Source organism: Hirsutella rhossiliensis (genome assembly GCF_020360975.1).
Source record: "Hirsutella rhossiliensis strain HR02 chromosome Unknown scaffold00002, whole genome shotgun sequence".
NCBI lineage: Eukaryota > Fungi > Ascomycota > Sordariomycetes > Hypocreales > Ophiocordycipitaceae > Hirsutella > Hirsutella rhossiliensis.
This window is the reverse complement of record NW_025408668.1, coordinates 568,665-593,585: the sequence shown is the minus strand read 5'-3', so window position 1 is coordinate 593,585 and position 24,921 is coordinate 568,665. Positions and strand designations below refer to the sequence as shown.

The 24,921-nt window shown below is 56.9% G+C and overlaps 5 protein-coding genes across 5 annotated transcripts; 4 read left to right on the top strand and 1 right to left on the bottom strand.

Moving 5' to 3' along the window:
• Positions 1 to 2,599: 2,599 nt before the first annotated feature.
• On the top strand, positions 2,600 to 4,742 carry HRG_01626 (ATP-dependent DNA helicase PIF1; the record flags this gene model as incomplete). Its single annotated transcript, XM_044860097.1, has 4 exons — positions 2,600 to 2,670; positions 2,728 to 3,001; positions 3,352 to 3,495; positions 3,570 to 4,742. The coding sequence occupies 4 exons, from the start codon at positions 2,600 to 2,602 to the stop codon at positions 4,740 to 4,742; spliced, it is 1,662 nt and encodes a 553-aa protein (XP_044723730.1).
• A 972-nt stretch (positions 4,743 to 5,714) lies between these two features.
• HRG_01625 (reverse transcriptase (RNA-dependent DNA polymerase) domain-containing protein) lies at positions 5,715 to 6,536 on the top strand (the record flags this gene model as incomplete). The annotated part of the gene is made up of 2 exons (XM_044860096.1): positions 5,715 to 5,723; positions 5,802 to 6,536. The coding sequence occupies 2 exons, from the start codon at positions 5,715 to 5,717 to the stop codon at positions 6,534 to 6,536; spliced, it is 744 nt and encodes a 247-aa protein (XP_044723729.1).
• A 2,681-nt stretch (positions 6,537 to 9,217) lies between these two features.
• Positions 9,218 to 13,849, top strand: HRG_01624 (PIF1-like helicase domain-containing protein; the record flags this gene model as incomplete). The annotated part of the gene is made up of 13 exons (XM_044860095.1): positions 9,218 to 9,934; positions 10,101 to 10,351; positions 10,459 to 10,543; positions 10,630 to 10,768; positions 10,834 to 11,066; positions 11,261 to 11,352; positions 11,413 to 11,473; positions 11,550 to 11,802; positions 11,892 to 12,490; positions 12,568 to 12,962; positions 13,028 to 13,405; positions 13,460 to 13,505; positions 13,553 to 13,849. The coding sequence occupies 13 exons, from the start codon at positions 9,218 to 9,220 to the stop codon at positions 13,847 to 13,849; spliced, it is 3,546 nt and encodes a 1,181-aa protein (XP_044723728.1).
• A 1,027-nt stretch (positions 13,850 to 14,876) lies between these two features.
• HRG_01623 (uncharacterized protein) lies at positions 14,877 to 15,634 on the bottom strand (the record flags this gene model as incomplete). Its single annotated transcript, XM_044860094.1, has 2 exons — positions 14,877 to 15,517; positions 15,592 to 15,634. The coding sequence occupies 2 exons, from the start codon at positions 15,632 to 15,634 to the stop codon at positions 14,877 to 14,879; spliced, it is 684 nt and encodes a 227-aa protein (XP_044723727.1).
• A 1,138-nt stretch (positions 15,635 to 16,772) lies between these two features.
• On the top strand, positions 16,773 to 18,710 carry HRG_01622 (metalloprotease-like protein; the record flags this gene model as incomplete). The annotated part of the gene is made up of 3 exons (XM_044860093.1): positions 16,773 to 17,103; positions 17,149 to 17,730; positions 18,133 to 18,710. The coding sequence occupies 3 exons, from the start codon at positions 16,773 to 16,775 to the stop codon at positions 18,708 to 18,710; spliced, it is 1,491 nt and encodes a 496-aa protein (XP_044723726.1).
• Between the last annotated feature and the right edge of the window lie 6,211 nt (positions 18,711 to 24,921).

Here is a 24,921-nt window from a genome sequence, read left to right as displayed (position 1 = left end):
TGCCGCGGGAGGACGAGGTATCGACGTTGAGCTGGGAGGCCGACATCGTGAGAACATGGCAGATGTAGTCACCGTGGAAGTGTAAATGAGGGGTTACGCAGAGTGGAGGTGGGCATCCTATAAAGCAGGTTTTCTTGCTGCTCGAAAGAGGGCTCGCGGCTAGGGTCGGGAGACTTAAGAGTCAGAGAATGCTACCTAGGTGATAGATCAGAAGCGGGGGTATGCGGGAATGAGCTGGCGAGGTTCTTGAACAGTCTCGACCATCTGGTTCTATGGTCGTGAGTGAAGTAGGGAGCCGGGGGTTGGAAGTTGAGTAGGGGTGATGGCTATGTCGCGAGAAGTTGGAGGTCGGCGAACAGTAAGGTTAGTGTGGGTAAGTCTGCGGAGAAAGAAAGTCCAGCAGTACCCTTCGGTGTCATCGTTGCATGGAGTAGATAGCAAAGGCGACAATAACGAATGAGAGTGAAGGAAAGAAAGAGGTTATGGTAGTATTGCAGGGGTCCCTTTTTGACGGTCGTCGGTAGTTGGATGGGCATTGCGTGCGGCTGAGCGAGGCGGGTGCCGACCGTGTCGAGTCCACTATTGGGACACGGTGAAGTCGGATATAGGGGACGAGCTGAGGAGGAGGATGCGAGTTGGTCACGAGAACTCTCAAGAGGGCTTGCAAGTCGAGACTCCGGTGGCTAGCGACTACAAGAGGACAGGCAGGGGGATCCTGGCTGTCGCTTTAGCATGAAGGCCGTTGATGCGACGTTGGTGGTGGCGAGGGAGCAAACCTAGCCGGGTAGTCCGGTTGCACGAGGGACACCGTGGACATGTTATCGCCGGCAGCCTTTTGGCTGTTGCTCGACGAGGTGGAGTGGCAGATATTGATGGAGCAACTGATGCGCAAGGTGGGTGGGACGGCGTTGGAAGGGCCGGAGAGTATGGTTGGAAGTGTGCGGCGGGCGGTTGGCGCGGCCACCCCCATGTGCCGGAGGTCGGCAGTAGCCAGGGATTCGCTGGAGTGCGCAAAAGAGAGCACGGCGATGGAAGGGCCGCCTTTGGCAAAGCTGGGGTAGCAGGTCGCACGTGGAGACCAGCCGAGGGCCGGGACGGTGGACGCACATAGGGAGGGTAAATGGGGGATTACAAAGGGGTAGTAGTATTGCATCGCTTCGGTACCATAGGCAAGCATTATAAGGGAAGAAACGCCACGGCCATGAGAGTAGTGATCGTTAGGAAGCTTCCCACTCGGAAAGAAATAGTGTACGCCAAGAAGCGAGATTATCCAAGTGGAAGTGCTCCGGAGCCAAAACTTTCTAGCTTGTTGCCAATCCACGCTAGTCGACGTCGAGGAGGCAGTAGCATGGCGGACAGTCCTGCAGGGAAGCTAGGCGAGGCGGCCGCTCACCGTGGAGCCTGTTCGTTGTCAGTCGAGGATGGAGAAGAGGGTAGGAACGGGGGAGTGCCTGTTTCGGGGTGCGGAGATGATACAGGGCAACTCCGAGAAGGGGCACGGAGCACGGGAGACAAGGTTGGGGCGGTTCGGGAGATACAGATCAGTGGCGAATGAAGCATTAACGTTCCGGCTGATTCAGCCTAAGCAGTCTGCGGTCGAAGAAACCGCATGGAGAAAGCATGCAGAGGCGATCGCAAAGTCACTGCCGAGAAGACCGCCGCGAGGCGGTTTGCGGTCAAGCAGAGCACGGAAGTCCCGTAATTTGGTCAGCAGCGGAAATTCCGCGCAACGTCAGTCACCGAGTCCGCTTCCGAGGTTCGTGTTGCCTACAGAACGTGGAGACCAGGGGCAGTGGGCTCTAACAGTCCGCCCTTCATCGGCCGTTTTGCCCCAGGAGAGGGTCCTGAAGGTGACGGGCAGGGAGATAAGGCGGCGACCGGCGGTGTCCCGGGTGTTCGTTCGAAAAGGGACCGACGCTCCGACCTATCCAGCCCAAGGATACGACTTTCCAAGACCTAAGACGAACGGCGCAATTTGCAGCATCGATTGCATGGGGTTTGCCCAAGCTCCGTCGGGGACCGGTTCGGCGGCCAAGGGCACAGGTGGGTGTGGACGATGGCGCAGCAGAGGCAGCGGACGGCTCGCTGCGCGGACAGAGGCAGTCCCGGAGGCGGAGAAGAGAGCCCGTCTTCCTAGCCGGGATGGGCGCCCGATAAAACAGGTCCGAAGTGGAATCGGAAGGCATAGGAGACGGGAGCTGCAGGCCGAAGACCTGGCGAGTGTGCTGCGCTTTTTGGAGGAAGACTTTGCCTTGAAGGAGAGATTGTCTAACGATCAGACGTGGTGCACGCCAATACCGCTCGAGAGGAAGGTGTCGACGGTGCGAGACTTCTATCAGGCGTTCCACGATGCGAGCACGTTGCCGATACGGACCTGCATGGTGTGCTACCGCAAGTGTACGAGAGGAGAGTTGAGGAGATTACATGGGATCATTGGCTGTCAAGTTGCGTACCAAAGGGCGGCCGCTCACCATTTTCATGCCGGAGTTGCTTTCCTGAGGGCGAGTCCGTGTCGGTGTGCGCCGAGTGTGGCCGATGCCTGGCGCGCAGGAGCCTGTCGCCGGCGATCCACCTTCACAGTCGCCTTGGCTGCGAGCACATGTTCCCTGACGAGCTCAAGGGACTGACGCCGGTCGAAGAGAAGCTCATCTCGCTGAACTCGTGTTACGGGTTTGTCACGAGATATAGCATTCCGGGCGGGCAGAGGCAGAGCGTGAAGTATCCGAGGCATGTCAGGGGCCACATCACGGTGTTTCCGAACAATGTGCAGGAGCTGGCCACCAAAGTGCTCCCGCACCCCCTTTTGCAAGCACTGGACGAGATCCACATCTCGTGGCAGGGCGCGGAGAAGCCGGCACCGAGCGACCTGTCGAGTCTCTTGTCGGTGAGGCGGCGGGTGGTCGAGAGGGCCCTTGTCTGGCTGAAGCGGAACAACCCCCACTACGCCGAGATCGAGATCGACGCGGCGGAGATGGGGAGCTGGGGAGACTCGATACACGGGGTGTGACGGCCTAGCACCGTCACACCCCCTTTGCATACATGACCCACATGTTGCTGAGCCAACGGCCCACACGTACGGAAGGCATATTTAGGGAGAGGACACCCAGTTGTATTGTTCTGTTCTCCTTTCTCTTCTTCAGAGCAGAATCTTCGTAATAGAGTCCACAGCCTTCTGGCTCAGTCCGTGACCGTCACACTATTCTGCTCTCTACCACGCCATCGCTGCCGAGCGATTCATAAGAACGCCACGACTTTACCCCATGCCAAGACTGCGCTCGGCCGGCCCACTTGAACAGGACACGGCCCTCCATAGATCGCAGCTCCCACGACCCGTCTTACCAAGCATCGAAGATCAAGACCAAGACCAAGACCAAGACCAAGACCAAGACCAAGACCAAGACCAAGACCAAGACCAAGATCAAGATCAATACCAAGACCAAGACCAAGACCAAGACCAAGACCAAGATCAAGACCGAGATCAAGACCAAAGAAACAGTTCAGGGACCATCGAATCGCACATAACCATCCAGGAAGGACAGGGACCTAAAATGGCTGACAGAACCAATCAGGAGGGCAGCAGCGGCTTGTTCACCGAATTGTCTCCCGAGCAGAGACAGCAATTAACCGACCACATCAGCCGAGAAGTGGCCCGTTTGGTCGCCCAAGTACGAGTGACCGAGCCAAGAGACAGCCAATATGGTGAAGATGAAGTCAGCACACCAGGCCAACGGGAAGGAACAGCCTTTGACGACCGCGAAGAATTCCGGCCGTCAGGATATGCGGCCCTTTTAGCCTTCCGGAGATATGAGTCGATGGATGGCACCAACCCAAACTATAGAGAGGGACGGAAACGTCGGGAGAGAAACCCACCATGTTCTCCGGCGAAGGACTCCTCGTTTGAAAGCTGGATTAAGCAAGTAGAGGGCAAGTTCGAGGAGGACAACGATACTTTCGCCTCTGAGAAGACGCGGATCAACTTCGTGATTACGCGTCTCGAGGGCACCGCGTATAAGACCGTAGAAGGACGCCACCACTCGCTGACTCGGCCTTTCACAACATTGGCCGAACTAATCCAGGTCCTCCAGACAGCGCACACAAACCCAAACAAAGGCGCCGACGCCCGCGCCCAGCTGCGTGTCTGCAAATACGATTGGAAGAAGGACTTCAATATTTTCTTGGGGGAATTCAACTCCATGTACGAGGCGGCGGGGTACCAACCTTCAATGCAGAAACAGACCCTGTGGGACTCTCTTCCTGCTCCGGTCAACCAAGCGGTGGTCGAGAGGGTCTACGATACGAAAGTGCGCTACGAGGACTTCTGTGAGTCAGCACAGCACCAGGTGTTCGTGGCCCGCCACAACTTTTCCGAAGCGCAAAAGAAGCGCAACCACTCTAGTAGTAGTGGTGCCCGAGGGGTTCGGAACAATGGCGGCAACCGTAACAATGCCCGTGGTCGCCACCGGGAACAAACTGGCAACGAAGGGCTAGCCGGGAAGCTGGAGGAACCGTATCTCCGAGGAAGAGAGGAACGTCGCCGCATCAATAACCTGTGCTACCGGTGCGGAGAATCTGGGCATATCGCCCCATTCTGTCGCACCCGCAACAACAACACCCGGAAAGGCAACCACGAAGACCGTGGAGAGCAGGCGGCCCCAGTCAGCGCAGCGACAACCAACACCGCCACGGGCAAGGGCAAGGTTTGCGACCCAGACTCGAGCAGTTCGGAGTCGGAAAACGAGTAGGCCAGGACAAAGTCTCGTTCCTGGCCGACTTGGTGTCTGTGATTGGAGCGGCGGATTTGGACAGACTCATAGGGGGCAAACAGCTGACAATCTCATCTCGCCTTAAATTGAACAACATGTCTATTCTCATTCGTGCCCTTGCAGACACCGGAGCGAGTATGTATCTCGCCATTAACCATAGGTTAGCGAGAAGAGCGGCCTCACAACTTGGGGCCCAGAGGAAGAGGCTTGATCAGCCAATTCACCTAAAGGATTACGCGGAGTCAAGCACAAACACCCGATCAAGGAGGTTTTTATGGACTTCGAGATTGATGGACGACTCTAAAGAACTTACCATTCTTGGTCGTCCGGATGGACTACGACATCATCATTGGCAGGAAATGGTTTGAACAACACAGGGTCGCCGTTGCGCCTGGACTCAGGAAACTTCTCTGGTCATCAGGACGGGAAGGCGCGACGAGATTATCGGGCCGAAGACGAGACAGTCTGGGAAGCCGTCCTGGCGAAACCCGACGATTCCAACCACGCGAGTCGACGCCGATAATCCGCAGCAAATCCGCGCTGTTTCCGGTACGGAGCCTATCCAAGGAAGGGGAAAACGGACGACCAAGAGGACGTCATCCGTGACTGTGGTCGCCTTGCTACCGACCAGCGTCTGGCCGGCCAGGAGAGCAATGCCGGCGGGCCGCCAACGTGTTCGGCACAAGCGCAAGCCCCAAGAATTCATGAACTAGCGTCTCCGGGAGCAAAGGGGACCCAAGTCGACCAGAGTCAATTGCCACAGGATGGACCACCCCACGACCACGACTCTGCAGGCCGACGGGGTGGTTGCCAGCTTTCTAAACCCGCAACAGGACCGGGAACTTCAGGGCTGCTGACAGCCCGCCTTAAGGAATTCAGAGTGCATCGCGCCTCGGAGAATTGGCTCGAAGAAGTGTTACGGTGGCTCACGTGAACCCGCAAACGCCAGAGATGCCTAAGGTACCACCGAAGGACACCCGCCCAGTTATCCCACTTCCACGGGGTGAGGATGACGAGACGGTCCGCCTGATCAAAGAGAAACTCCCGACCCCGCTGGGCCATCTGGCTGGATTTTTCTCGAAGAAGGAGTCTAACCAGTTGCCTCCTCTCCGCGGCCCAGGGAGGGACATGAAGATCTACCTGACCAAGCCATTGCCAGAGCGTTCGAGAGGTGTCTACCGCAACCCACATCATCTAGACGAACTACTCCGAAAGACGATTCAAGATTACCTGGACAAGGGTTTCATCGAGAGCTGCTGGCCTGGATTTGCCTCACCAGCCTTCTTTGTGCCCAAGGGTGACATGGGCATGGATTGGAGATTCGTGATCGACTACCGGGACCTCAACGACGCCAGTGCAAAGATGAAGTACCCCATGCCTCTGTTAGAAGATACCCTGGTAAAACTAGCAAGCGCCAAGTTTTTTACAAAAATCGACATCCGTCAAGCCTTCCATAGGTTGCGAATGGCCCTCGAAAGTATGGATCTGACGGCATTTCGGTGCCGGCTGGGAACTTTCCGTTGGAAGGTGATGCCCTTTGGGCTGACGAACGGCCCAGCAATCTTTCAATGCTTTATCAACGACTGCCTGAGGGATATCCTGGACATCTACTGCAGTTCGTACGCCGACGACATCCTGATCTATTCAGAGTCGGCCGAGGAAAACGTGCGCCAGACCGAGGAAGTCATTCGACGACTGGCAGCGGCAGGCCTACAGGGCGACATCAAGAAGAGCTCCTTTGCGTCACCGAGGTGGATTACCTCGGGCTGGTGATTAAGGCGGGGAAGGTATCGCCCTTGACCCTAAGAAGAAACAGGCCATCCTTGAGTGGAGGCTGTCGGACCTAAAATCTACGAAAGCCATCCGATCTTTCCTCGGATTGGTTAACTTTGTCCGACGCTTCGAAAGAAGTAAGCGAGCTGGCGCACCCGCTCAACGAGCTCCTAAAAAGGGGCAATCTTCAAGATCGGCAAGCAAGAGGAAGCGGCTTTGAAGCACTCAAGGAAGCCCTGGTCCGAGCTCCCGGAATGGGCTTCTGGAAGATAGGCGCCCTGACTCGGATAGAGACTGATGCGTCAAAGCATTCGGTAGGCGCCACCGCTTTACAACAACAGAACGACAACTCATGGAAGCCGGTGGCCTACTTCTCCAAGACCTTGTCGTCAACAGAGACGGTATGGCCTATCCAAGACCGAGAATTCCTCGCCATCATCCGCGCCCTAGAAGAGTGGAGGCCAGAGCTGGTTGGGGCCCTTTGAAGTAGTAACGGACCATGAAGCTCTCAAGTACTTTGCGACAAAGCGGGTTTTATCATCTCGACAAGCCCGTTGGGCACAGATTCTGTCGGAATTTGACTACAAGATGACATACCGACCCGGAAGGAGAACATAATTGCAGATGCCCTGTCCCGGAAAAGCGAGAACTTCGAGACCGTCAGAGCCAGAGACCTGGATTCCCGCACCATGGAACTGGTCCCGAACGATCGGGTACCCGCAGAAGTTCTCGAGGAGACACATGTCGAAGCTGCTCCCCTAGACATCGCGGCAAATTCTGAGGACCGCGGCCCAGCAGTACCTGGGGAGGCACCAGCCGGAGTGTTCCTTGTGGAGCTGATTGTCCGGGAAAATGAGAAACAGATTCCCAAGGAGGACCGGCGGAAGGGAGATCGTATCTGGGTGCCGGAGTACTCGTCAGAAGGGCTCGCACTGCGAACTGCCTTAATCCGGAAGTCCACGAACCCAAATCAAGGGGTCATCCGGGAAGAACAAGATGAAGGCGATGCTGCGGCCGTTCTATTACTGGCCACGTATGGATGAGGATCTCGCGCGCTACGCACGCAATTGCCAGGCATGCCGTAGGAACAAGGTGTGGAAAGATAAGTCACCTGGATTGCTCCATTCGTTGCCCGTCCCAGAGGAACCTTGGCATACCGTGCTGGTGGACGGAAAGGACATGCCGAATGATCGAAATGGATTCGACTACGTTTGGACGTTCATCTGCAAGCTGAGCAAGCTGATTCTCACGATTCCGGGAAAAGACAGACACCGCCGAAAGACTGGCCAAGCGATATTACCGCCGCGTGTTTGGTCACCTCGGTCTACCGAAGATTTGGCTCTCGGACAACGGACCACAGTTCATTTCGAAATTCATGGCCAAGGTCAACGAGATGACGGGAACAGAGCACAAATTCGGCAGTGCCTACCATGCGCAGACTCAAGGAGGCGTGGAGATTACCAACCAGTATCTTGACCAACGCTTGACGTTTTACGTGTCGTATTTTCAAGACGATTGGAGTGAGCATCTGGCGGCGTTAGACTTCGCGCATAACTCCACGCCGCACGACTCAACAGGCATGACTCCGATCGAGGCCTCCCAAGGGCGAGCACCCCACGCGGCTTTCGTTCATATAGCGACCGACAAGCAGGTCGGGATTGGACCGACGCCCAAAAGGCAGCCAAGGACTTTGTGAATCGAGCCAAGAAAGTTTGTTCGCTGGCAAAAAGGAACGTGGAAGCGGCTCAAAGGCGCCAGGAACGATCAGCCAATTTGAAGAGAAGAGTGCCCGATTTTGATGTCGGTGACTGGGTGTTTGTTTCGAAAAGGGGCTGGTCAACTGACAGGCCAACAACGCGGCTAGATTCTAAGAACGCGGGTCCGTTCAGAATCGTGGCAAAAAGGGGTCACTCATTCGAGCTGGACCTACCCAAAGGCATGAGGGTGGCAAAGGTGCTGCATGCCGACCGGTTGAGAAGGGCTGCGCGAGACCCGCTGCCGGGACAGCAGGTGGAAGCTCCGCCGGCCGAGATGATTAACGGCGAGCCAGAGTACGAGGTGGCGAAAATATTGTCGTCAAGGATCTCAAGGGGGAAATTACAGTACCGAGCCGAGTGGGCAGGACAGGACCCTGACGAGCTATACTACGACGCTGAAGGGTTCAAGAATGGTGCCGCAGCTCTCAGGCGGTTCCACGACGAATATCCCGAGGCACCTGGACCGCCTGTACGATTGGCAGAATGGCTGCTAGCCGCTGCGGAAGACAGGTGGGCAGAGAGTCACAACGATGACAACAAGGCTGTCGGCCGTGGGCATGAGCGACGGCGACTGCGACGACACTCGTGAGGAGCCATCTCCACCGTTGGTGTTCGACGGCTTTAGGGGTAGTGTGACGGCCTAGCACCGTCACACCCCTTTGCATACATGACCCACATGTTGCTGAGCCAACGGCCCACACGTACGGAAGGCATATTTAGGGAGAGGACACCCAGTTGTATTGTTCTGTTCTCCTTTCTCTTCTTCAGAGCAGAATCTTCGTAATAGAGTCCACAGCCTTCTGGCTCAGTCCGTGACCGTCACACGGGGTACCGTCGTCGGTGTGCGATCGTATGGAGCGGAACGAGCCGTCTGGGTGGGAGAAAGCGCGGACGGCGCACGTTGTGCCGCCCACGGAACGCGCCATGGACGAGGAGGGGCCGGTGGAGATCGAGGAGCTCTTCGCCCTGCTCAACCAAGGACAAGAAGCCGGCGGCCAGGGTGAAGGTCACGGGCCCAACGGAGAAGGCGCGGTTCGCGATGGAAGTGACGCCTGCCCCGACCAGAACGTTCCAGCGATCAACGAGGTGACGTCTTCTGGCATGTTCGCGCTCGACGGACCGCCAGACGTCGCGGACGTGGAGAAGCTGCAGTTTGCCTGTGACGCTGTTGGTGAAGGTGCCGACGACGGCCGTGCGGGCCCGAGAGCGTGGGTCGGGTCCCTAGCCGGGGGGGTTCGGGGGCGTGGCGACGGTGGTTGTGAGCCATACATCCGGGTTTCGCGGGGGGGTGAGTTTACCGATTCCTTTGAGGCGTCCTTCTTTGCCAGGACGTTCCCGACCCTGTTCCCATTTGGCGTTGGGGACCAAGGCTGGTTGAAGAGACCATGGTCGACGCGGGAAGGTCACGGCCAACTTGCGAGGCAGGGCTGTCGAGGCAGAGGCGGCCGCGGAGACCCTGTATCGTCTCGAAGCTTGAACCTTCAGGCGTGGGCCGAGATCGTGCTCCGGCGCCATGGTGGTCGATTTGCACTGCACCACATCTTCGCATTTCTCGTCTTCAACATGGGGGTGCGGTCGAGGAACCGCCGGGTCAGCATGTTGAGTGTGGGGAGGAAGAACTTCCGCAAGGTAGAGCGCATCGTGCGTTCGATGACCACAGAAAGGCTAGCGGCGGCGAGGGTCGAGTTGGAGAGCTCGGGTAAGACGACCGATGGTGACGTGAAGGAGCTTCTCAGGAGCCTCTCGCTTTACGGCCACCGGCAGCCCATGTCGAGAGGTCCGTCTCAATATGCGGCGGAAAATCCAGTCGCTCATCGTCGGATATGGCGTGCCGGCCATCTGGTTCACCATCAACCCGAACGACATTACGAACCCGGTGAAGCTGCGACTGGCGGCATACCGCACACGCGATCCCGACGCGGCCGAGGAGTTCTTAGAAGGCCTTGGGGATGCGTATAAGCGGGCACGGCTGGCGATATCGGATCCCATGAGCTCGGCCGTGTTCTTCCACCGCGAGATGAAGCTGTTCTTCGATCATTACGTGAAGGTCGGTGAAGAGTCGGTATTCGGGCGCATCGGCAAGTACTATGGCGCCGTGGAGACGAACGAACGAGGGCGCTTCATGTTCACGGCTTGCTCTGGCTGCACGGGAACGCGCATCTCAGCTCGATGCTTGCCGACATCCACGGGGAGGATCAGGCGGCGTATCGCGAGCGAATCGTCCGATACATCGATAGCGTCTTCTCAGAGGTAAGAATGCCTACCTAAGATGTGCCACCGGGAGCCTGAAGTACTCTTCTGATGGCCAAGTGGGGCCGGGTTGACGTGCAAGGCAGGATCTGGACCAGGAAAGTTTTTGCGCCGTGCAAGCGGAGCGATCTGTGACGGGCGGTATTGGTTCCCTGCTGGACAACGCCGCGCAGTTCTCGGCCGCGTTTATAGAGGACGCGGCCGAGCTCCTGGCCGCCTCAACAGGTGATGGCACGGCCAACGGAGGGCGGGACGGTGGCGGAGACGCTGCCACCGATGACCCTGTCAAGGGAACAGGACGCGACAGTTCCTGATGAGAGTGGCGAACCGCGTGTTCACGGAGCGTCCGCTATCACAGGTCGAGGTCGTCGCTCACCTTCTCGGATATCCGGCCGAGTTCACCGACAGCAGCGCGTGGGCGTACCTGAACTGTTCTCTGCTGTACTGGGAAGTCTTTCGGCGATGGCGGCATCTCCGAGAAGCCAGTGGCGCTGCGGCTACGGATGACACCTTGGATGAGTCGGTCGTCGTCGAAGAAGAAGGCCTGAGAATCTCCCACGTCGAGGCGTACCAGCACCGGGAGAGCTGCTGAAAGGCCTATGCCTGTATGACTACATATCGATCGTCAGACTGAAACGCATCGGCAACGACGAGAGCTGGGCGGCTTGGGGAGATGTCTTTCGAGGATGGATGGGCGCGAGACGACGCTGGGTTCAGGTGCTCAGGCGGCCGGGCAAGCACGCTACCGTCTGCCTCGACGGCTACCTGAGCAAGGACTTCACCTACGATGACGAGTCGTGCTACCGGAGGTGTGTATGGCAACTGCTCTGTCAGCGGGCATTATCGGAGAGGCTAACCCACCCCTGAAGGGCAGCCGTGCAGCATCTTGCGCTGTTCGTGCCGTGGAGTCCTTCCTGGGCGAAGGAACAGGTGAGATCAACAGCATCTGGGCGCGGGCTCGAGACGCTATGCCCCGAGAATATCATGTCTCGTCGACAACGTGCAGCTGCTTCGACGATCCGCCGAAGACGCAAAACGCGACGCCAAGCAATGGGCAGCCTCGTCCGGCGATGGCGACCCGACGGTCGCACACGTCGAGGAGGGTGGAGCAGGCGAGGCGGGCGCGGAGTCTGCAGCGACATATCAGCCCAACAGCATCGGAGACGCAACGCGGCTCATCGACGTCGTCCGAGGTGCAGTGGGAGCGAATCAGGTGACGGCCAAGTCGCCGGAGCTCATGGCAATGATACAGCAGCTCTGTCGGTTTCAGCAATCGGCGCTGCGCTCGACGGCCGAGCTCGAGGCCACGGCGCTGATCGAACGAGGAAGAGGCGGTTAAGCATGCCAGGGCGGGTATTTTCCGGGGCCGCACTACCGCCGCAGGATCAGGTCAAGGCTATCAAGTCGCAGCAGGTAAGTGCCTCGAAGGAGAGGGAGAGGATGATCCAAGGGATACAAAGCACGCCCGCCGCCTGGGAAAGCGATCGCCGCGCAGCGTTGCGAAGGGTGATGACCGGTTTCGGGGAGGACGAGGTCGAAATGACGATGGCCGACTCCGACGAGACCGCTATCGACGCAGGGGCGGGAATGGACGTTCAGTTTGGCCCATCAACCTCCTTCCTCGCGGCGGGCAAGGTGTTGGCAACACGGCTGACGCTGAACAAGAGGCAGTCCATCGCTTTTCTGATAATATGCCGCCAGCTCGATTTGATGCAGCAGACCGACGGGGGCGATGCCTGCCAGCTGCGCCAGTTCGTCGGTGGCGAGGGCGGTACCGGCAAGTCGCGAATCATCGAGGCACTCGTCGAGCTGTTCAGTAAAAAGAGCCTTTCGAATCGTCTGCTGATCACGGCGACGTCGGGGACTGCGGCGGCGCGGATCAACGGCATCACGATCCACTCCGCCTGCGGGTTCACTAAAGACCAAGGGGCGGGGGGCGCGAACATGGTCAAAGACCTTGACGGGTGCGGCTGCCGAAACAGGCGGAGCGGTTCATCCACGGCCAGTCTCGAATGGATTGGCAGGAGAAGGATGTGCTCGTCATCGACGAGGTGAGCATGCTCGGGGCGCGGACGCTGCACGCCGTGAACGAGCGGCTTCGCCGGCTTCGCGGATCGCGGCAAGATTTCGGGGGGATCCCCATCGTCCTCTTCTGCGGAGATTTTCAGCAGTTCCGGCCGGTCCAAGAGAGGTCGATCGTCCTGCCTAGCGCGGCCATCTCGTGGGACGTAGACAACTCGTTCAAGGCCGAGCAGCGTCACCAGCACGACAAAGCGCACGCACTGTGGAAGAGGTTCACGACGGTCGTCATGCTGGACGAGCAAATGCGCGCCGCCGGCGACCCGGAGCTGCAGAGGCTGCTGAAGCGGATCCGTCTAGGCGTGCAGGATCGGACGGATCTAAACCTCCTCAACTCAAGGTGCTACCGGGAGGGAAGGCGGATCCCTGGGAGACGGGCATCACCGTGGTGACGCCGCTCAATAGGAATCGGTGGAACCTGAACATGGAGGCGAGCCTGGCGTTCCGGGTCCAGCAGCGGTCGACGATGCGCATTTTCATCTCCGAGCACAAGTGGAAGGAGGAGCTGCCGACGGAGGAAGAGGCGATCATGATACTCAACCAGGGCGACGATAGCGCGATCCCGGTGCCGGCCGTCTTCATGTTCGTGGCCGGGATGCCCATCGTCGTGAACCACAACACCCACCAGGGGCTGAAGCTAGTGAACGGCGCGAGCTACTCGGCGGTGGAGGTCATTGTCGACAAGGCGTACCCGGGGCATCGGATCTCGGCCGATATGACGATCCACTTCGGCCGCCGGCGGGGATCATTCTCGAATCGGAGACGACGAGATATCTCCACTTCGTCGGGATGCCGCCGGGCACGATCTTGTTGACACCCATGACCGTTAAGATACAGTGCCAGCGAAAAAGGCCGTGGCAACGCAACGACGTCAGCCGAAAGGGTTTGCCGTGCGCAGCAGCGTTCGCGTGCACGGACTACAAGGTGCAGGGCAAAACGCTGGAGCGCGGCCCTCGAGCTGCGAGGGACACGGACGACGAAGATGGATGGAACGGTGGTGCCTCGCAGTGCGACCCGTACGGCCTGTACGTGCAGCTATCGCGCTGCCGAACTCTAGACGGCATCATGCTCGTGTCCAAGGTGCGGGACAGAGACTTGGTGGGCAACCGGGTCCCCGAGGAGATGACTGCCGCACAGGCCAGGCTCGAGGTACTGAGCGAGAGGACCGTTGAGGAGGCGTTGCGCTGGCTGGACGGTGATGCTGAAGAGTCAAGGCGGCCGCGCTAGGTGACGCGATGAAGAGTTCGGCAGGCGGGAAGAGTCGGCAGGCGGCAGACAGGGTGGGAGGCGCCTAGTGGTGGGATAAGGCACGCGAAAAGGCAACAGAAGCCGGGGGAAGGGCAGCGACCAACAAGGAGGGAGGCAAGGAGGGACCAATCACAAGGGACCAATCAAGGGGCGGAGAACTTTTGGGGGGAGAGGGCGGGGTCTGCGGGGCACGTTAGAAGGCCTTTCGTTCCTCAAGGCAAGGCATTAAGGTAGAGACAGCCTTCGGCTGAATAATCGTTGTCGTTCGAGGAAACGTACAGGTTTGCCTGGGCGGAAACGCTATCTCCCCTGCAAAAAGCTAGCGGCAGTGACTTACTATTAACCGTAGCTTTTGCAGACGGGGAGAAGTCACGACGGCACGAGACGTCATTATTGCTTTATCGGATAAACCCTTTTACCCGGGTGCCGTGCCCCAGGCGGGGCTCCTCACCCAGAACGCACGCGCATCGACCTTTCGCTGCCGACATTCTCAAGACCAAGCCATCGGCCCGCCTCAAGTCCAATCGTGCGTCCGCGAGCGTTCGTCCCTCGTCTGTGCTGGCTTGTCAGCGATATCTAGCTTCGGTGCCCTCGCGAGCACCATCCTGCCGCCGCCTCCTTGGTGCCACGGTTGTACATACCTTGGAAGCCCCTCCCTCGCCGACCGCGGTGCGTTCGTAGTCTCAACGACTGAATGGCAAGTGGAATCTATCCGTTCGTGGGCTTTGACTCACATACCGAATGCCAGAATTTCAAAGCTGGGCCGCTCACCACCGTGGTGGACTGGGACACCGTCGACCCAATTCAAATCGCCACCATTGTGGGCAAAGGGCAGAGAGTTGCATGGAAGGGGGCCAATGTGAGCATCATCACAAAGAACATTCACGGAGCAGAGCAGCGCCAGCCGCTCATGGAAATGCCTGATGGCGAATGCGTTTTAAAGGAGGGCTTTACACTGTACATTACCCAAGGCAAGGCGCTGGAGCTCTAAAGTTACGCTTGTCTGTCATAAATCCAGCTTCCTCTGGATTTGCAACCCTCTCGCCAGCCCGAGGGCAAGGCTGACTATGGCTCCGTCTTCAGTGACAATCATGGACACACACTCGGTGGCGGAGACTCCTTGGCTAATTTCTTCCCCCCGAACCGAGCTCTCCTTGACAGCGTCGAGCATTTCCGAACCAAATACCTTAAGGATCGTGTCCTCTTCGACGCCTTTCAAAGTGACCTCTGTCCCAGGGACAATGACGGTGATACCCTCTTTAAGCACGATGCGTCGGACACTGCCGATCATGACGATTTGGGCGCCAAAAAGTTGCTGAGCGAAGTAGCTCACCGCCCAAGGGCAGATGTGCATGCTGAGCAGGCAATCGATGGCACCTCTGCCCCATAATGGGAATTTGATCGTGATGGACGCACGTAGCTCGGCTTCTCCATGACGAACGGCAATGTTCCTGACGGCCTTGCATATCTCCTCTTGGAACACCGCGGCCGCCCCGGCGGAGGAGGCATATCGCAAAGAAGCTTCTTGGCTGTTGGCGGAGCGGCTCTTGTCGGAGCTGAGCTTGGCTTCGGTCTCTACATCCTGCCCCCCCGGCGGCAGTATGTCGTGGTTGATGTCGTCCCGAAACGTACTATCGCCGTCGATTACTAAAGCTTGGCAAGAGTCCAACGGGACGACCGGGTATGTAGACACGCCTAATATCTCGTGTGAATCGACATACTCCTCGCCGCGCACTGCGGTCCCGTATCGGCCAGGACGGTCATGTTGGAGCGTTTGCAATGAATTTATTGACTCACCTTGGGGCGGTATCCGCGCCTCTTTGGCAAGCTTGTGCAGGACCTGATCATTGAACGGATATGAGCAGATTCTCGTCTTCAATCCCTCAATGAGCCTTTTGCGATCATCCCGTTTCATTTCCGTCGCTCGATACTGGCCCAAGGCGACGACAGCAAGCAGTAGAGCAGCCCCGCCGGTCTCCTCGAGTACGTCGAGGAGGAACGCACGATATGTGCGGTGCCTCTTGGACCATTTCGTCTCCGTCGGAGGCAAGAGCAGTGCTCGTGTACCTTGAATACTCTTAAACTGTCTCTGACTGAGGCTCTTGTCCCTGATGAGGATTGATGCGCATTTAGCGAGGAGATTGAGCGCTGCAGTACTGCTCAAAGCTTGCCGTTCCCTTCTATCGGGCATGCCAATGTTGCCCTCCGTATGAGACATGGTGGGCCCGGTCTTGGAGCGGGCGTAACTAATATGTCTGATCAAAGCTCGTGGGCAACAGGCGCACAGGCCTTGTGGAGGAGCGTGGCGGAGGCCGTGCGGGGGGTGTTGAGAGTGGGGTTGTAGCAGCAGCAAAAATTGACTTCAGGCTAATAGGTAGGGCATGGGACACTTTTACGTGTCCGAGACGCCGGCCCGCGGCCAAACTTTAACCCGAGCATCGCGCTCCCCTTGTTGATGTGGCGCATTAGTTGCGTTACCGTTTGCCTGTGCGGCCAAGGATCGCTGGAACTTTTGCAACATGCAGCCAGGGATGTTTCCTGCCACCATTACCTATCCGTACGGACGTAGCGAAATCGCGACTTACTACGTACATAGATATGTTTACGATGTACCGCGTGTACACGCGCCTAGCTACGCCCAAACCTGTTTGGGCACAGGGATAATATTCGCGCACAGGGAGAGTAAGTGGGGTCGGCGCCGTTTGCCACCTGTCCTTCAAGGTAAGTTTATTTTTTTCATTGGTTGAGAGAAGCGGGGCATGACGGATTAATATTCGGGCCGCGATGATTTCTCTTGAAACGGTTGATTCCGTAAATGCGCCTTCATTCCCTCCTCGCGTGGGCCTCGAAATCGACTTCGTCATAGGCCACCAATCGACATTTCCACGTCCTATTCCATCCAATGTCCGAACTTCCCCGGGAGATTGAAAAGCTTCAGCGTTTGCTGAAGAAAGCGCGGCGCGAGAAAGAGGAAGCAAAGGCGCGAGAAGAGGAAGCAAAGGCGCGAGAAGAGCAAGAGCGGCGCAAGAGCCAGAAGACCACGCTGGAGGAATATTTATACAACTGCCATTTCCACCTCTATACGAAACTCGGGTTCGCCGACAAGTCCAAGTCTTCGACGGGACTCGCTAAGCGAGTCGACAACAAATACTATCCTAAGTGGCTACGTCCTTGGAACATCTTCGCCAGCTACCAGCGACACCAACATTTTGACGAGATCAGGAGGGTCTGCGGTGAGAGTCGGCTATTTCATCAAGAGAGTACGACCAGAAACCTAGGAGCTACTGTCTCTTACGATCCGGCTGGTAACGAGAACGCCGTCGAGTACTTCGAGAAGATCGCAGTTGAAGTTCCCGTGCGGGAAATCCTGGCGCCCGTATGGGATCAGGAGGGCTTACATGGGGAGCACCGGATTACGATGTTACGATTCAGTCACAACGTCCGCGACTTCACGCAACCGAGCGATAGTCGGATTGGAGATGATGACCCAAACGAGGAAAGGCAGGAGCGACGACGGCCGGCCGGGACCACCATGCGAATCGCATCCACAAGAGAATTCCAGCCGCCACCAATGAAACCTGATGGAGGGGGCATACGTACGCACCTGGACGGTGACGAGAGCATGGCTTTTGTCTATGACTTTAAGGCAGCTCACAAGTTTGCGGCGGCGTACCTCAAGGCCACACTTGCGAAAGAGAAACTGTTTTCGGAGGTCATCGCAAGGTACAACAGCAATAAATACAAGAGCAATATCAAGCTGCAGGAGCAAGAGAGGGAGGAAACCCGGATTGCCATGGCGCTAACACAAGTCTTCGACTATATGGTTTGGTATGGGGTTGCATACGGCTATGTCGCCGCCGGTAAGTCCTTTGTCTTCCTTCATATGGACCGAGATAAACCACAGACGTTGTATTATCATCTATGCATGCCAAACGAAGAGGTGGTCGAAGTGTCGGCTGGGGATCGGGCTAGACAGGTGCCTCATACCGCAGTAGCTCAACTGGCCAGCTTTTGCCTGTTGAGTCTCCGATCTGAGGCGCTCAGGGGAAATTCACTCGACGCGGCTTTGCAGAAGGCAAAAAAAGAGCTGAAAAAATGGGGGGAGCCGTATGAGGACCTGCGTCTTCTCGGGGCAGAAGGTACGGATTCATCGTCGCCGTCGTCATCGCAAGGGACGGAGGGCTCGGAGTTCCAGTCCGTTGAAGGCCCAACAAATCGAGTGTACCCATTGCGATCGAGGTCATCGTGCATGGGCGGGGCAGTTCGTCGCAGAAACGAGGACGAGGACGAGGATGGTCCGAAGAGTGATCCATCCCGGACTTGGACAAGAACCAACACGAATGAGCGTAGGGAAGGTCCATCGAGCGGCAGCTGTGAGGACCAGGAGACCGAAACGTCCGATCCGGGACCCACCAGGCAATACTGCACACAGGCCTGCTTGTTGAGCCTCAAGAGAGGCTGGGATCTCGACGCCAATTGCCCCAACGTGCCCTCGCATCGCACCACCGAAGGCGGTATCCGACACCCCATCGACGCCGGCGAGTTCACCCGCCTGGTGGGCGAGCGGCTGCGCCGGAATCCTTATCGAAACTGCAAGGCGCTGGACGGCCAAGGCAAGGTTGGGGCGACAGGGGTGCTCTTCAAGTTAGAGCTGGCGCCGTATGGCTACACATTCGTGGGCAAGGGAACGCTGTCGGATCATCTATACCTCCTGGAGTACGAGAGCCGTATCTACGCACATCTCGACAAGCTCCAGGGCGAGGTGGTGCCGGTGCACTTTGACATCGTCCGACTGGCTAGGGGTTACGTCCTCCCTGGCGGGGCAAGGTCGTTCACATGATGCTAATGTCGTGGGGCGGCGAAGTGGCCGTGGAGGTGGGGGTGCCGGACTTAGCGGCTGAGGTGAGGCGTTCTTCGCAGGCCGTCTGGGCCGAGGGTGTCGACCACGGTGACGAGCGCGAACCCAATCTGCTCTGGAACAACGAGCGCCGCCGCGTCATGCTCGTCGACTTCGACCGCGCCAACCTTCTCCCAGCTCCCAAACACAAGCAGCTTTTCCATTTATCCCGGGATAAGAGGAAGCGGCAGAGAGACGGGTTTGGAGCTCGTAGCAGGAACCGTGGCTTGCTACGAGATCATTTGCAAGTGGTGGAATAGCCTTTCGTATCTTTTCCGTTCCTGCTGCTTGAAGCCTTACTGCTCTGAACTGGCGGGACGTGAAGTTTCAGCCAAACAAACCACTATAACTACCCAAAATTTCCCCTCAAGCGGACTAGCGCATACAATGAATGGGGCATGAGTCTGATCGCGAGCTACCGCAACCGCCCTAGCTACTGGTCATGATTGTAAGCAATCGGGCCGCGACTCCGGTGTTTGTTGGCCCGGCTTCTGTCCACATGTTCCTGAACAACCTTCACTACAGGCGAGCGATAACTGTCACCGCGCGGTTACTGGCAACTAGGGGATACCAGCAACAACGCATGAATGGTTGCTGGCACTGTGGCTGGGCGGTTACCAGCAGCATCTAGCGACCAGGAACAAGAGTCTAAAGGCGACTGGCACCTATACATTGCTGCCAACCTCTGACCATGGGTAACCAGTAACCCCAGGCTACCAGCCACTGCACCTGGGCGGTTACTGGCACGGCTGGGTGCTCTTGCGGCCTGTCTTACAAGTTACTAGCGCCTACGCTTATTTAGACACGCGGGGCCGATGTCGCTCATAGCCCGCTGCTGGTAAACTCAGGCCGCGGGAAGACGAACGACAGTCGACACTGCATACGGTCGTTCCGAGCTTAACCGACATCCTCCTCGAACGAACAGCACTGGAGGATTGAGGAGCTCCATCATGGAAGAGCCGGCCGAGGCCGTGATTATGGTGGGGCAGGGCGCGCCGCCCGCTCAAACGCCCACGAAAAGATCGAGTCGCATCACGAGACCTAGCAGCAAGATTCGGGAAGCGACGCGACAGCTTGAAGATACAGCGGATAGGACAAAGCGGAGCGCCAGGATTGCAACGCGTTTGGCGCCAGATGAAGTCGCGACCAATAACACGACCGAGCTGCAGAGGCTCAGCAGCAGCAGCAGCAGCAGTAGTGTCAACGAAGGCAGGGCTATGCTCCAGACGGCCTTGGATCTTCTGAGCGTATCCCGTCAAGGGAAAGAAGCAAGGGGGTTAGGGTTGTCTTGGCATAACCTCACTATTCTACTCGGACTCGGTATCCATGTCGAAATGACCAGATCTTTCCATCTCCTTTTCCCACGCTACCTGACCGAACTCATCCACGATGAGCTCTTCGGCCTCTTCCAATGCCCGTTTGCCCCGGAGATCTTCAATAGACGCCCAGGTTGGCTTCCAAATAACCTTATATTCCATGAAGCCGTTCCAAGCCTTTCGTACCTCCCCCAAGCGTAAGAACTCGTATTCCTTACTGGTGCAAGTCGCAATGCGCTTCTTTTGAACACGATACGAGGCAGTAGCAGCAGCGCGTGGCGCAGAATTCCTCTTACGCCCGCTTCGGCGCGGCTTGGTTACCTCGGGCTTTTCACAGACTGTGATCGCTTCGGGAAGCGCCTGCCGCCGGGGTGATGAGCATTCAGGCTCGATCATTCCATTCTCTGCAAAATACTGTAAGAAGTGCATGTGCAGGTTGTGGGCGAGAGCTCATAATACCTTGATTTGCTAAAACGTTACGCTGACGTGGCTCAGTTTGCTCACTGATGACCCTTTCGTACTCGGAGAAAAGAGATTGAAGACGGTTGGCGTCCATTGCTGGGCCTGTGGTAGGTACTTGGAATCGCGCGAGGCATGAGGTTGTCCCCTGCATCTCTGTCTCTGGGCCCGTCGACTTGATAACGGGAGCGCCAAACTTAACGTCGGGGGTTTCATCATCAGGCTCCGAGATGGTCTGACTGGGTTCACTTATGCTTCCTGAGTCGCTGCTGGAGCCAGAGTTACAGCTCCTTGAACTGGCTGGCGAGGGAGACGGAGTCGGGGACGGGAAGTTCCCCGTGACTGCAGAATGGTGGGATGAGTGACCTCGACTCGGGGAGGGCCAGCGGTATGTCTTCTTCAGAGTCATTCGGTCCATCTGCAGTGGTCACGTAGGAAACAAAGATATCGAAGAGAAGTGTTAAATGGGTGAGGAAGCCGGGGAATCCGGGGAATCCGTGACCCTTTTATAGACAATCTGAGCCCCCCATGCCCTTAGCTGTATGAGTAACGAGAAGAGGAAGACGGGGGCCAGCCTTGCCAAAATCATCACCGTGACGTATCAGTGCCTCCTCCCCAAGGCGCAGCCATTCCACCCACCTTGAGAGTCGTGGCCCTCGTGGGGTAAGGGACAAGCTGGCAAGGCCAACAGGAACCCCTGTTCCCTTTCCACTCTCCACACTCTCGTGTCTCGCCTCTGACTGGTCAACAACCCCCTCTTCCTCCACGAACATCGCTTCTCCTGTCCCCCTAGTTGAGTTGCATCGCAAAGCTGCAGCAGAGTAGGGGAGCAATCACCCAATCTCAGTGCGCGCCGGACAAGCAGCTCGTCCAGGTAAGATCACCGGACCACCTAACTCATAAACGTCACCTTTGGAATAGTCCGTCGTCGGGCGCCCTGGCACGAGCCGCGGCGCGGAAAGCCGTATACCCGAAACTCGTACGATTCGACATTGCCTGCGAGACTGAGGAAGGATCATCACCTTCATGCGGGCACAGGAACAGACCTAGGGTGGACCAAGACGGAGATAACGTCGAGCCACGAATCACAACATCGAGAGATGGCGTGCGTCGCGATTGTGGTCGCAGATTGCGGGGCCCATGTCGGTGGAATTCTTGTCGGGGGACGGTCCGTTGCTAGGATGCCTGCCAATCAAGGAGGCTTCACCAGCCAACGCTGAAGCAGGCCAGTGTTCCATCGGTGGTCGTCTCGGGCGCACCGAGGGACTTTTGATGGAGCTAACGGAGATGATGGAAGGTCAGCTGGCCTGATCTCTGCATGTGTTCGTATGCAGTATGCCTACCAAATGACAGGGCAGACTTTGCCACGTCATCCGATCCCAGAATAACGGACAATATTGCAGCGGAAGCCTGTGAGTCATCGCGGGAATGGCGGCAACCAAGTCACTGGCAAGATCCAAGGATCTGGCGGGTACCCGTGATCGCGTCAAGCTGTTGCCAGAGTATGGAGGTTGAGAGTCGGGGGAAATCCCGTCCACATCGGCGAGTGAAGGCCCCTTCGATTCAGGGCGTTGAAGCAACAAGAGGAGCCCTTTCCCTCCCCGAAGCCAAGGTGAAGGACCAAAGGGACAAAAGACATGGCTGATGAAGCGGACATGCAGAACCCAGGGGCATCATGACTCAGCTGAACTTGCAGAGTAAGGGTCGAGGGGGTCGTGTGAGCGGAGCAGAGTCAGACAAAGGAGGGGGCTGTGCATCAGACATGGCCGGCCGACAGGACAGGGATAACGGTGAGAGAGAGAGAGAGAGAGAGGAAGAAAAGGAGAATCGAGTGGAAGGGGGGAGGGAGTGTGGGTGTTCTTATAGCAATCCCGCATGCAGCGACGGGCCAAAATGGGAAGGGGATTGCCTAAAGCGGAAGGCGGTGGGGGGCGGCGGGGAATTTGCAACGACCGACTTTACCAGCAAGCACGGGAATTGGGCCACACAACGGAGATTGAGTCGGAGGTCTTCAAACGCTACCTGGACCAAGACAAGATAAACAAAGCCTTAGCTTGGCTGATCGTCGCACGAAACCTTCCTTATCGAATTGTCGAATCCCGCGAATTTCACCTCTTCATTTCGACCTTGAACCCGGTCGCGAAGGACCATCTCCTTCCGCCCACTCGACTATTCCACGGATTATCGACAATCATTTCCAGTCGGCCAAGGATATCGTGCGAATGAAGCTCCAGTCAGCAAAATCCAAGGTTCACCTCTCGCTTGACATTTGACGTCCCCAATCGGCTCCTTCTTCTCGGAGTTTGCTCCCACTTTGTTGACCACGCACAAGAAGCACGACGGAAAGCTCTCCTTGCACTTCGGCCTGTGGCGAACCATTCCGGGAGGAGCAATTCGTTACACTTCTTCCCATCTTGCGGGACTTTGGTATTCTGCGACGCCTTGGAAGCATCGTTGGGGATAATTCGAGCACGAATGACACCTCTGCCGGGCAGTGAGCACGTATCTCAAGGAAGAGGGCGTCAAATGGGATCCTGAAGTTCACCGCCTCCGATGCCTAGGCCACGTTATCAACTTGGCAGTTCAAGCTTTCCTGTTCCAGAATTTTATTGACTTGAAAGAGGGCGAAATATGCGAAGACGCAGATGACCTGGCAAAAGTTCAAAGGCAGCGCACCGAATTTCGCCGCCTTGGACCACTTGGTAAGCTCCACAACCTGGTTGTCAACATCCGGAGTTCATCAGGACGCAGTGGAGAGTTTATGGAACTCGCTGAGAGGGGCATTCCACTTGACAATCGTACGAGGTGGAATAGCTGGTATCAAATGCTGCATGTTGCCACTCAGCAGGAAACTGCCAGCGCTCTGGACACCTACACCAAGAATCATTTCGAAGATCTTTCTGCGGATTTTCTATTGCCGGAAGATTGGGCCCGGCTCCGAATAATTGAGAAGATCCTTCAACCGTTCGCCCGAGCGACATTAGCAACACAAGGGGATCATGCGACCCTGGACAAAGTGCTCTTCACGATGGACGTCTTGATCCGATGCTTTGATGAAGCCCTGGTACCATGCCTTCCATTCCTCTGATCTCCTTGTGCAAGCGCTGAGATGGTGCAATAGGTCTCGTACAAATCAGACACCGAGCTGTCCTTTAGGATCAAACGAGGGTGGGAAGTCTTTGACAAATATTATAGCAAGACAGAAGCATCGCCCTATTATGCAGCTGCCTTGATCCTTCATCCCAGCTATCGCACAACATACATCCAGGCAAATTGGAAGAAGAAGTGGCAGAACCTGCGTTCAAACAGGTCAAAGACCTTTGGCTCACATACCGAGACACTGTGGATGGCGCCCTCTCGCAACATTTACTAGATGACGATGATGACGAGGACCTTGACGCGTTTGATCGCATTTCAAGGAACCTGCAGAATTGCACTCGACCGTCAAGCCAGGACGAGTACGAAGATTACATTTCATGTGATCCGTACGACATTACGCCGACGACGGCCTTGTCATGGTGGCTTCAAGAGCAACAGAGAAAACGATGGCCCAAGCTATCACAAATGGCCATAGACATCCTATCAATGCCGGCGATGAGTGATGAACCTGAGCGGGTGTTCTCAGGGCGCGTCGCACAATCTCATGGGAAAGAGCCCAATTGGACGCGAAACAAGTCGAAAAGGGAGAATGCTTAAAGCATTGGCTCAAGAACGATATCTTGCAAGGGGCCGAGGGTGGTGGAGGGTCCCCAGATTTTGGGTAAAATCCTGGCACAACTTCTACGCCTGTTTCCTGCAAAAGGAGCAAATTTCTGCTTGGCATCCCCTTGACCGGTCGTCTGTCATTACGTTCACGTTAACTTTTCCTTGATTTTTCATTGATTCATGTCGTGTTTGGCACGTTTTGCCGAGACCATATAGGTGAGCTGTTGCGGGATGCGCACGGACCAAGAATGGAAAGGTGTATTGCAATACTTGCAATAAATGTGGGACGATACTCCAGTATGGATTGCACACCTTTCCATATATGGAAAACCACCCTGTGAAGGAGTCACCCGGGACACGATCGTAGTTCAACCGCTGCTACGGAGGACGATAGGGGACACTGTTGCAAAACTCCCTTTTGGGTCTAGGCTCCCCTGGCCCCGGTCATATGAGTACCTCGGGTTGGTGTGGAAAATGTACCGCGGACTAGCAGCGGGCCCGCACGTTGACGCTCCTTGAGTCCGTTCACTACCCTCCGGAGGCGGCGATGGTCCAGCGCCATGGTCTTTCGCTTCCCAGGGCTCATCTCAGCTGTCTCGTCGAAAGAGGCCAAGCGGGATGTTGCAATCAGCGACAGGCCATATCAGTTATTCTAGCAGAAGTGCTGTTGGGAT